Here is a 9,933-nt window from a genome sequence, read left to right on the forward strand (position 1 = left end):
CTCCCTCCTCTGCCGCCACTGTGTTTGTTTGTTTGTCATGAGTTGAGTATCTCTACTCACCTGGATGCCATAGCGCTGCCTTTGCAGCATAGATAGCCAACAATATCTTGCTTTAAATAGTGGTAGATTTCGATGTAAAAGTTTCATTGTCTATAAAAGCTAGCAAAAGCTTAGCCTCAATCCCAGGCCGAGTTTTCCCTTTTTTGTTCGCCTAACCGTTATAAAAGCGAAAACTCGGCCTGGGATCGAGAGGCTAGCAAAAGCTCTGCAAAAGCTAAGAAAAGCTTGAACTTGCACGTGGCAGCTAGCAAACTACACGCGGCCTTTATTCGAGGTACCTTACGTATTTACAACTGAGTTGATCCCGTACCAAGAACAATGGAAAAGGGTCACTACAATAGAAAGCTAGAATTGTGACTGGCCCTGGTTAGCTGACTGTGATCTGGGATCCATGCAGGAGCCATACTTCTCTGAGACTCCAGAATTCCACAGTTTCAGTGCATAGATATCTATGTGCCACTAAAACTCTGTTCCTCTAATGTTTCAGCATGCCTCCAGTCTGGTTTAGTTTTATTGTTCCTCAATTTCTGTGCTACGACAGTTAAGTCATACATGATAACATCACTACATGCACTGTATTATAATATCACTCTTCTGTAATTATGTCACCAGCCGAGGGTTTGCACTTTAGTGCTCTAGTTATAATCCTAGATTTGTTTTTGCGTGGTGCTGAATTAAGAGGTTGCTGCATGTATACCAGGATGACTATGAATCGTTATCCACTCCTGCTATGGACAGCATGACAACAATGCCTGTCATTCACTCCTCTGTGTGTCTCCATGCATGCACAGGTTGCCCTCTCCCGCAAGCCTCCCCACATCCAGTCAGCTCATAGGGTCAGCGGACTCATGCTAGCCAACCAAACCAGCAAGGCATCAGTGAGTGCTCCATATGTTACGTGTGTCGTACAAACATAGCCTTGGTAGATTATGCATTTTCCCCTTGTGTTGAATGTTTGCTTACATCTGATCATGGTTGTGGGTGGCCTATATAGACACCTGGAAATGGTATAAGTGAATACTCATAGGAATATATACAAATTTGAAGAATGTGGGGGTTTATAAAGCGCATGACCAACAGGTGTTCAATTTAAGCTTATTCATCTGCCACATATATTGATTTCCCAACTGTGTACACACACCAAACCTATACGGTAGTGTGTGTGTGTGTGTGTAGTCAAGCTGCTACAGCTGCTCAAGGATCAATCAAGTGCAAGTCTATATAGGCTTCTAGTCATGTTTTCTTGGGTGGATTTGCAAATATCGCTTGGTTCTTGAGTTATGCCTACTTGGAGTGCCATTGCAGCTTTTTCAGAAGAGTGCATAGAAAAACTTGTCCATGGAGTGTTGCTACTCTACTTAGTAGTTAGCTCTGCCACTAGAACGCTAGCTGCAAGAGCTGCAAAGCTGCGCTTACACGTAGCTGCTTCATGCAGCAGCCATTAATTGTATGGACTTCGAATTCTTTTTAGCAATGATCATGGTCGATCAATGTAAATTTACTAGCTACATGTAGATGTAGTAGCTCATGTCTGTCATATAGCTTTGGTGCCTCCATTGAGGCATCAGCATCCGCGGTGCTTTCATTATAGCCCCCCCACACACACACCACACACACACACACACAGTGATGGTCCTGCTAGTGTCCCCGTACGTGGAGCACCACTGTCTACGAGAGAGGACCCTCACTTACCTCTCTAAACAGTACCCCTGGGTGCTCAGGAAGGCTACCTCAATGTGGATCTTCATCAAGACCATCAGTAAGTCAAACAACTTTGTTTACTACTTCGACTAGAGCCGTGGAGGTACGTACATGTATATGGATTTATCGAGGTGCTTTGATTTCAGGCGTAATGGCCAACAGTTTGTTCCCCAAAGATGTCCATTATAAAGAAGCCCTAATTTTGTAGCCTAGTTCACTAGCATTGTATCCCATGTGTACATATGTACAGGGGGATGGTTGTGATCTAAAGAACTACAGTGTAGTTACACGTACAGTTTATAAGAGATTTTAACTTACTGTTTGTTATGATAACTACATGATTCTACAGTTTTTGTTTACTGACAAAGCATTGCTAGTAGTATGATTGTACATAATTATAATCCTAGATTTGTTTTTGCATTGTGCTGAATTAAGAGGTTGCTGCATGTACCAGGATGACTATGAATCCACTCCTGCTATGGACAGCATGACAACAATGCCTGTCATTCACTCTTCTCTGTGTGTCTCCATGCATGCACAGGTTGCCCTCTCCCGCAAGCCTCCCCACATCCAGTCAGCTCATAGGGTCAGTGGACTCATGCTAGCCAACCACACCAGCATGGCATCAGTGAGTACTCCATATGTTACGTGTGTCGTACAAACATAGCCTTGGTAGATTATGCGTTTTCCCCTTGTGTTGGATGTTTGCTTACATCTGATCATGGTTGTGGGTGGCCTATAGACACCTGGGAATGGTGTAAGTGAATACTCATAGGAATATATACAAATTTGAAGAATGTGGGTTTATAAAGCGCATGACCAACAGGTGTTCAATTTAAGCTTATTCATCTGCCACATATATTGATTTCACCAACTGTGTACACACACCAAACCCAATACGGTAGTGTGTGTGTGTGTGTGTAGTCAAGCTGCTACAGCTGCTCAAGGATCAATTAAGTGCAAGTCTATAGGTTTCTAGTCATGTTTTCTTGGGTGGATTTGCAAATATCGCTTGGTTCTCGAGTTATGCCTACTTGGAGTGCCATTGCAGCTTTTTCAGAAGAGTGCATAGAAAAACTTATCCATGGAGTGTTGCTACTCTACTTAGTAGTTAGCTCTGCCACTAGAACGCTAGCTGCAAGAGTTGCAAAGCTGCGCTTACACGTAGCTGCTTCATGCAGCAGCCAGTAATTGTATGGACTTTGAAATTTGGTTTTCTTTTTAGTGGTCGATCAATGTAAATTTACTAGCTACATGTAGATGTAGTAGCTCATGTCTGTCATATAGCTTTGGTGCCTCCATTGAGGTATCAACACCCGCGGTGCTTTCATCCACACACACACCCACACACACAGTGATGGTCCTGCTAGTGTCCTCATACGTGGAGCACCACTGTATACGAGAGAGGACCCTCACCTACCTCTCTAAACAGTACCACTGGGTGCTCAGGAAGGCTACCTCAATGTGGATCTTCATCAAGACCATCAGTAAGTCAAACAACTTTGTTTGCTTCTTCGACTAGAGCCGTGAAGGTACATGTATATGGGGTGCTTTGATTTCAGGCGTAATGGCCAACAGTTTGTTCCCCAAAGATGTCCATTATAAAGAAGCCCTAATTTTGTAGCCTAGTTCATTGTATCCCATGTGTACATGTGTACAGGGGGATGGTTGTGATCTGAAGAACTACAGTGTAGTTACACGTACATGTACAGTTTATAAGAGATTTTAACTTACTGTTTGTTATGATAACTACATGATTCTACAGTTTTTGTTTACTGACAAAGCATTGCTAGTAGTATGATTGTACATAATAATAATCCTAGATTTGTTTTTGCGTGGTGCTGAATTAAGAGGTTGCTGCATGTACCAGGATGACTAGGTATCCACTCATGCTATGGACAGCATGACATCACAACATTTTCACTCTTTTCTGTTTTTTCGCAATGCATGCACAGGTTACCCTCTCCCGCAAGCCTCCCCACATCCAGTCATGACAAGCTCATAGGGTCAGCGGTCTCATGCTAGCCAACCACACCAGCATGGCATTGGTGAGTGCTCCATATGTTACTTGTGTCTTACAAACATAGCCTTGGTAGATTATGCGTTTCCTCCTTGTGTTGGATGTTTGCTTACATCTGATCTCATGGTTGTGGGTGGCCTATATAGACACCTGGGAATGGTGTAAGAGGAATACAAATTTGAAGAATGTGGGTTCATAAAGTGCATGACCAACAGGTGTTCAATTTAAGCTATTCATCTGTGATTCCCACATAATTATATTGATTTCAACCCCATCACCCAACTGTGTACACACACCAAACCCTCCTACTGTTGCCATGATTGTGTTCACAGGGAAATGTGACAGTAGCCACAATTGTACTGTATCTGCTATTTCTACCAGTGTAATTTTTATGAAATGGAAATGGATTTGACGCACCTCATGCAGTAACAGGACACTTTCCATTGACATTATTTGGTCTTTAAGTTCAAAGTTCCACTGTAGTGTGCTGAGAGTATAGTGTTGCACTTTACACCCACCCATAAGTTGAAATGTATATCCCCTAAACTGACCCCCACCACCCACACATTAGTTGCAGCCAGTTTGACAGTCTGAGAAAGAAAGAAGCTTTTCTCAGCTTGATGACTCACAGAGGGTGGTCCAAGAGGTCATTGATGAGTACAGAGCCTCCACTGAACCTGACAACATCACCAGGGGAACATCGATAGGACTCATAAGATTACCACTATATTGTTCTACAAATTCAAGTTTATATCCCATCCCACTCGAGCTATCAAAAGTATACAAAGTCTAAAATTAATGGCTGCATGCTGCATCAGTGTTCTAGTGTTCTAGTAGCAACACTCCATGGACACATTTTTCTACGCACTCTTCCTGAAAAGGCTACAATGGAATTACAAGTAAGCAAAACTAAGCATAACTCGAGAACTAAGCATTATTTTGCAAATTCACAAATAAAAATCCATGACTAGAAGCTAGGCCTGTGCCAAATATTCAAATTTGTTCACCTATTCAAATTATTTATTCGCACTTCATCAGCCTATTATTCACTTTATCAGCCTATATATTATTAATGACACCTATTATCAACATGCACAGCAGCGAAATAAAACACCTATATAGCACTAAAAATCATTACTATACTTAATTTCAGCAGCGAAATAACAAACTTTAGCACAAAAAATGTGGTTTCAACATTGATTGAACTGCAATTAGATTCACTGCCATGTAAAATGTGGGCGTGTTTTGAGCTACTGGCATGTGCAACTCAATGAATATCATAATTAAACTATTTCACAGTGCCTGTTATTCAAATTGCAAAAAGACTGCCTATTATTCAAAAAAATTTTCTGGAATATTGCCTACTATAGAAGCCTATACATGTATAGCCACTGTCTCAATAGCAGTTAAAGCAGTCGCTGTCCATGAAAGTGTCTATTTCGCTTGAACACTTATTTTTGTGTCCCACATACACCATGCATACTCAGCATCATGCAGATGCCAACTATGACCTAAGTGCATGAGCATTCTGTTTGAGCTAATATAATTATGTAACCTTTTACTCAAACACATGTACCAATCACTCTATCTCTGCGTACTGTGCAGCACAGGGTAATTATGATGTGTTACAGCAATTATAACATCTTTTCCATACAGAGTGGTGCCAAGCCTTAAGATTCTGCTATCACACTTACAAAATGAGCATTTCTACTACAAAATTATAACTCTTGTCTAATCGTATTGTTCGAGTGTGCATCCAGCTTTCACTTCGCTGCATGTGACTCTAGACAAATAATTATTGTATACAAAAATATGTAACTGCATGCACATCATCATTACTATAGCTATAGTTCTGATTAATTATTATTATAGTATTTTACACGTTTTAATTATATTAAAGATCGAGTCCAACTAGCCTCGATTCAAAGCCGCTTTAGAAAAGTAAAGCGGACTTGAGTCGAGGCTAGAGTCCAACCTGTAATAAGTATACGGTATATCGGTTATTAATTAATGCATGCATAGAATTATGGCTGTTAATAAATGTACATGCATACATTGAGTGGTACACAAAAATAATTCTCCTATACACGCACAATTATGATAAGTCACTTAAAAGTACAGTTTGGGTAATGTTAGCATCTGTGTCAGTGCCTTTTGGATGTCTTTGGTTTTTTGGGAGCTATATAAGAAATAAACAGTGAATATACACGTATATCAGTAAAAATAACTTGTCGGTATTATCACAAACTCATGCATGCACTCACCAGGCTTCTTGATTGATGACGATGCCTCTTCATGTGTTCTTTTTTTACCAGCAGGAGACAGGGAGTCACTAAGTTTTCTATCGGCAACCACAAGTGCTTGGCATGCATTCTCCAATTTTGTGACGTCTTTTTTGGACTTTTGAAAATCTTCCTCTGTTGCTTTTAGCTCATTTTTTTTCAACTGAATTGGCTTTTTTGATAGCTGCTGCAGTTCATACCCAAGTGCTTGAGATAAGTTGCTAGCTACAACTTTAAAGATCTTCAGCAGAGAGTTCTGAACATGACTTGAACAAAATGAAGCAAGCTTTTTAAATGCTGTACTAAGTATATCAAAATCTATTTCGAACACCCTTTCTTGGACATCAACAACCTTGGTATAGTCAAACTTCATTTTAAAAAAGAAGAAATACGGGATTTCTTTGGAAGCTGTCTCGTTTTTCTGCACTTTCTTCGTAGAACGTCTGATAGCAGGTTTAATAGCTTCATCACTGATAGCTGTGCATTTCGCAAAGTCTGGTTGCTCGACAGATGGAAATACAAAGGTGTCTAGTAGTTTGTTTGGATCCACATCACTTAAGTCGAGGAGGTCAGTGAGCTGGTGTAAGATTAAATATTGCTTGAGATCGCTAAGCATCGATTTAAGTTTTATGGATAAGATTTCTTTCATTTGTGCAATACCAACAATCCAAGTATTGTTTACCTAGCCTCGATCCCAGGCCGAGTTTTCGCTTTTATAACGGTTAGGCGAACAACTGGGCCTGGTACTAGTTGTCTGCGCATGCGTCAATCGTTCGTCAGATTCTGACGAATGGATATTCTCGTTCACTTTCGTGACATTTATATTCGTGTACTATCGTGTACTAGAAGTCAGTTCCCGTTTTATCATTATTGGACTTGATTGGAATGGCTCTTAGCTGAAGCTTCTCTCTTCTCTGAAGCTTATTCTGAAGACTGAACAACAAGGGAAGAGGTATAAAGCTTTGTCAAGCTTGTTAAGGTCAGATATTTTTGTGTGGGCCCTATGGCCGGCTATGCTATCAAGTCTTGTTCATGTTTGGCAAGAATGTAGGTAGACTATAGTTTCATCATTAATATGGTGGATCAAGTGAAGAGTGTGAGCTAGAGAACTTGGTGCTGCCATCATCAGCTCGTCGACAATGACACTATAACCGAGAAATTTAATATGTATAGATCTACACGTATTTAAAATGTCTACTTCTCTGTACAGGAGCAATGGCTAATATCCAGCTATCCCAACAGTGCTCCTCTTGGCTATACTAACGGACGAGACTGGACAGTTTGAGGTAAGGGTTTAACCGTCTTTGGTTTCTTTTAATATTGTCCTATACTCACAGACACAGGACTGGAGTATGACCTGCTCATTCGAGCGTTGCTGGGTAGCTCAGAGACATCAAGAGAATCTACGTTTTCTCAACCAATGAGTTACGAGTTGGGGCCTAGAATCAGAGAAGTCCAGCAGCCTGCTAAATCTTTTTGAAACGTAATTTGAAGGCATTCAATCATCCTGAAGTTGCCCTGGGTCACTGTAATTGTGCTGCAGCACAACTGGCAACTCCCCAGGCCTTTGTGAAGCAGCTCCCTATGTGCATCTTTTGTGTACTCACTCTGTGCATTTTCTGTGTACAAATTTCCATTATTGATTTATTAAATATTTTTGCCGACCACAAATATACAATGAAAATTTGACGCATGCGCAGACAACTAGTACCAGGCCCAGTTGTTCGCCTAACCGTTATAAAAGCGAAAACTCGGCCTGGGATCGAGGCTATTGTTTACCTTGTCTTTCGCGCTTTCAAGCATGGTTTGTCGAGCACCATGTACACACTGCAATACATATTTTTCATTATCATGCTGTCTTTTAAGACCTATTGATTTGAAGAAAGCTTGTGTGCTGATGTCATTCTCAAGTTTTGAAGTAACTGTATTCAGTTGAAAAGCAAAAGATTGAGCTACTTTTTCTGGGAAAGTAGTTTTAGACAGCTCACAAGCGTTTTGAAAGAGATTAATTTTTTCCACCTGAGCTTTTTGTTTCTCTACACTATTTTCCTTACCCTGTATATCAACTTCTTGTTTTTTCTGGGTAATGGCTTCTTTCATTTTTGACATTTCCCCATGACAATCGTCCACAGCACTCTCTAAAAGAATTTCAGGACCATTAACACAGAGTGCCCACAGAAGCTTTGTTTTAACTTCTGGAAATCGACTAAATTTCTCAAGAACCTCAGCTAGTTTCTTTACATTTTTTGGGGTGTACTTTTTCAAAGAACCAATGGAATCCTTTGCAGGTGTTGATCGTAAATCATAATACTTCTTTCCATACATGTCTTCGTCTACAGCAGAAGGATCTCGTAGCCATTGTTGTGCTTCTTGTGCATACTTAGCACTGAAGCATACCGTTTGCTCTATTGATATTCCAATTTGCTCAGCCATTTCTTCTTGAAGTTTTTCGGGAGTCCAAGAACATTCATTCCCGTCGTAGCACAAGTCATATTTGTTGATGAGCACTAGCATCCTGTTTTGTTTATCCATCAGGCCAGGATGCAATGTTTTTATACCCTCAACAAGCTCAGTCACTGCACCCTTAGATACGTCATCGGCACTGACAACGAGTATGATGGCTGCTAGGCTTTTTAAAGCTGTTTTTGCAGCAGCAGTTGTTTTTTGGCTAGTAAATGTATCACTAGTGCCAGGCATATCAAGAATTTCAGGAGCAAAAGCTTGTCCAATCTCTGATAAAATAGCAACAGATGCACGGAGAATGAGTTCAGTGTACTGAATCTCACTTTTGCGATCCTCGATATTCAGTTTCGCAAGAAATGATTTAACAGATTTACCGCCTGATGCAAGATGAACTAAGCCATCACTATATTTTTTTCTTCCAAAAAGTTCTCCATTCGGAGATGCTGGATCGTGTACAATTCGGATTGAGCTGACCGTCTGCCTTTGAAACGATGATGGGAGAAAAGGCGAGCCTATAAAGGAATTGGCAGTTGTACTTTTGCCAGCATTAGTTAAGCCAACAAATCCTATTTGGACTGTGCCAGATGTTAACGCTGAAGAGATTCTTTCGAGCTCTTGAGAATGAGTGGACATTTCGAGCTCCCTAGCTATCGATTCAACTGTTTTAATTGCTTTGCTGGTATTCTTGACTTTTTCTTGTACTGACTCATTGCCTGCTCATGGTAATGACATTAATTTTTCATAAAATAATAATAATTAGTAAACTTACAAATTTTGAGGTGAGTATTCCGGAGAGCTGTTAAAAGATCACTGTGAAGGATCTTGTTTTCTTCTAGTACAGAGATAAACTCCAAATACCTATTTCGATAGTCTTTAACACATTTTAGTATAGCTGTATACAGTGTGTTTCCCTTTTTAATGTCTGCGCCAGGTAGTGTACGTACTTCTTCCATAAGTGCTGCAGAAATAAACCCTTTGCTGTGAAGAGATTGAGCAATATTCAATGGGTCGCTGGAGAGTCCTCCACACACTTGGCTGCAACATTCCACGAGAGTGTTATAACCGTGGTTATAATTAGAACCTATATTCAAATGCAACATAAACATTATAAAACGACATCCATGCATGCAAGATACCTTGACTCGCCATGATTCTTTTCACTGTATACTGTAAGAATGACAAAGTAAGAAACAGAAGGAACTGTCCACTGAGTTTGTTGCAAAATGAAATAGCTAGATTTCTTATATGTTCTTGATTCTGATGTCAGTGAGACTTGTTTGGAACAACGAGTTCTATGCCTAAATGCAGCCTTTATACTGCATGTCACAACTGAATTTGTGCTGTCATGATATCCAGCCAATCTAAAAGCAGTCAGGTGATATAGACTCAGTGTGCTATAATAATTAC

The 9,933-nt window shown here is 40.3% G+C and overlaps 2 protein-coding genes and 1 long non-coding RNA gene across 6 annotated transcripts in view; 1 reads left to right on the forward strand and 2 right to left on the reverse strand.

Moving 5' to 3' along the window:
* Positions 1-1,040, reverse strand: part of LOC135347381 (uncharacterized) — a 4,190-nt gene extending 3,150 nt beyond the window's left edge. Inside the window, exon 1 of the long non-coding RNA XR_010398357.1 lies at positions 61-1,040. This is a non-coding gene — a long non-coding RNA (uncharacterized LOC135347381). The remainder of the gene's footprint in view (positions 1-60) is intronic.
* LOC135347364 (tubulin gamma-2 chain-like) overlaps positions 1-7,717 on the forward strand; it is a 26,531-nt gene extending 18,814 nt beyond the window's left edge. Inside the window, exons 12-17 of one of the 4 annotated variants that reach the window (XM_064545331.1) lie at positions 1,688-1,819; positions 2,303-2,389; positions 4,353-4,680; positions 5,438-7,042; positions 7,274-7,349; positions 7,401-7,717. In XM_064545331.1, coding sequence (XP_064401401.1) covers positions 1,688-1,690 — 3 coding nt within the window. In that variant the 3' untranslated portion in view covers positions 1,691-1,819; positions 2,303-2,389; positions 4,353-4,680; ... (1 more) ...; positions 7,274-7,349; positions 7,401-7,717. Of the gene's footprint in view, positions 1-1,687; positions 1,820-2,302; positions 2,390-4,352; positions 4,681-5,437; positions 7,350-7,400 lie in introns of all 4 variants that reach the window. The other 3 variants (XM_064545332.1, XM_064545329.1, XM_064545330.1) reach the window with 3 other exon arrangements.
* Positions 5,819-9,933, reverse strand: LOC135347357 (uncharacterized). The gene is made up of 5 exons (XM_064545316.1): positions 9,663-9,933; positions 9,296-9,607; positions 7,843-9,239; positions 6,046-6,745; positions 5,819-5,960 (listed from the first exon to the last, which is right to left on the reverse strand). The coding sequence occupies exons 1-5, from the start codon at positions 9,673-9,675 to the stop codon at positions 5,926-5,928; spliced, it is 2,457 nt and encodes an 818-aa protein (XP_064401386.1). The 5' UTR covers positions 9,676-9,933; the 3' UTR covers positions 5,819-5,925.

This window comes from Halichondria panicea, chromosome 14, assembly GCF_963675165.1.
Source record: "Halichondria panicea chromosome 14, odHalPani1.1, whole genome shotgun sequence".
Taxonomy (NCBI): Eukaryota; Metazoa; Porifera; class Demospongiae; order Suberitida; family Halichondriidae; genus Halichondria; species Halichondria panicea.

Coding starts and splice junctions, on each gene's coding strand:
- LOC135347357 (XM_064545316.1), bottom strand. Junction 9,240..9,295: donor GAATACTCACCTCAAAATTT/GTAAGTTTACTA, acceptor TACCATGAGCAG/GCAATGAGTCAGTACAAGAA. Junction 6,746..7,842: donor TTGAAAGCGCGAAAGACAAG/GTAAACAATAGC, acceptor GATCGAGGCTAG/GTAAACAATACTTGGATTGT.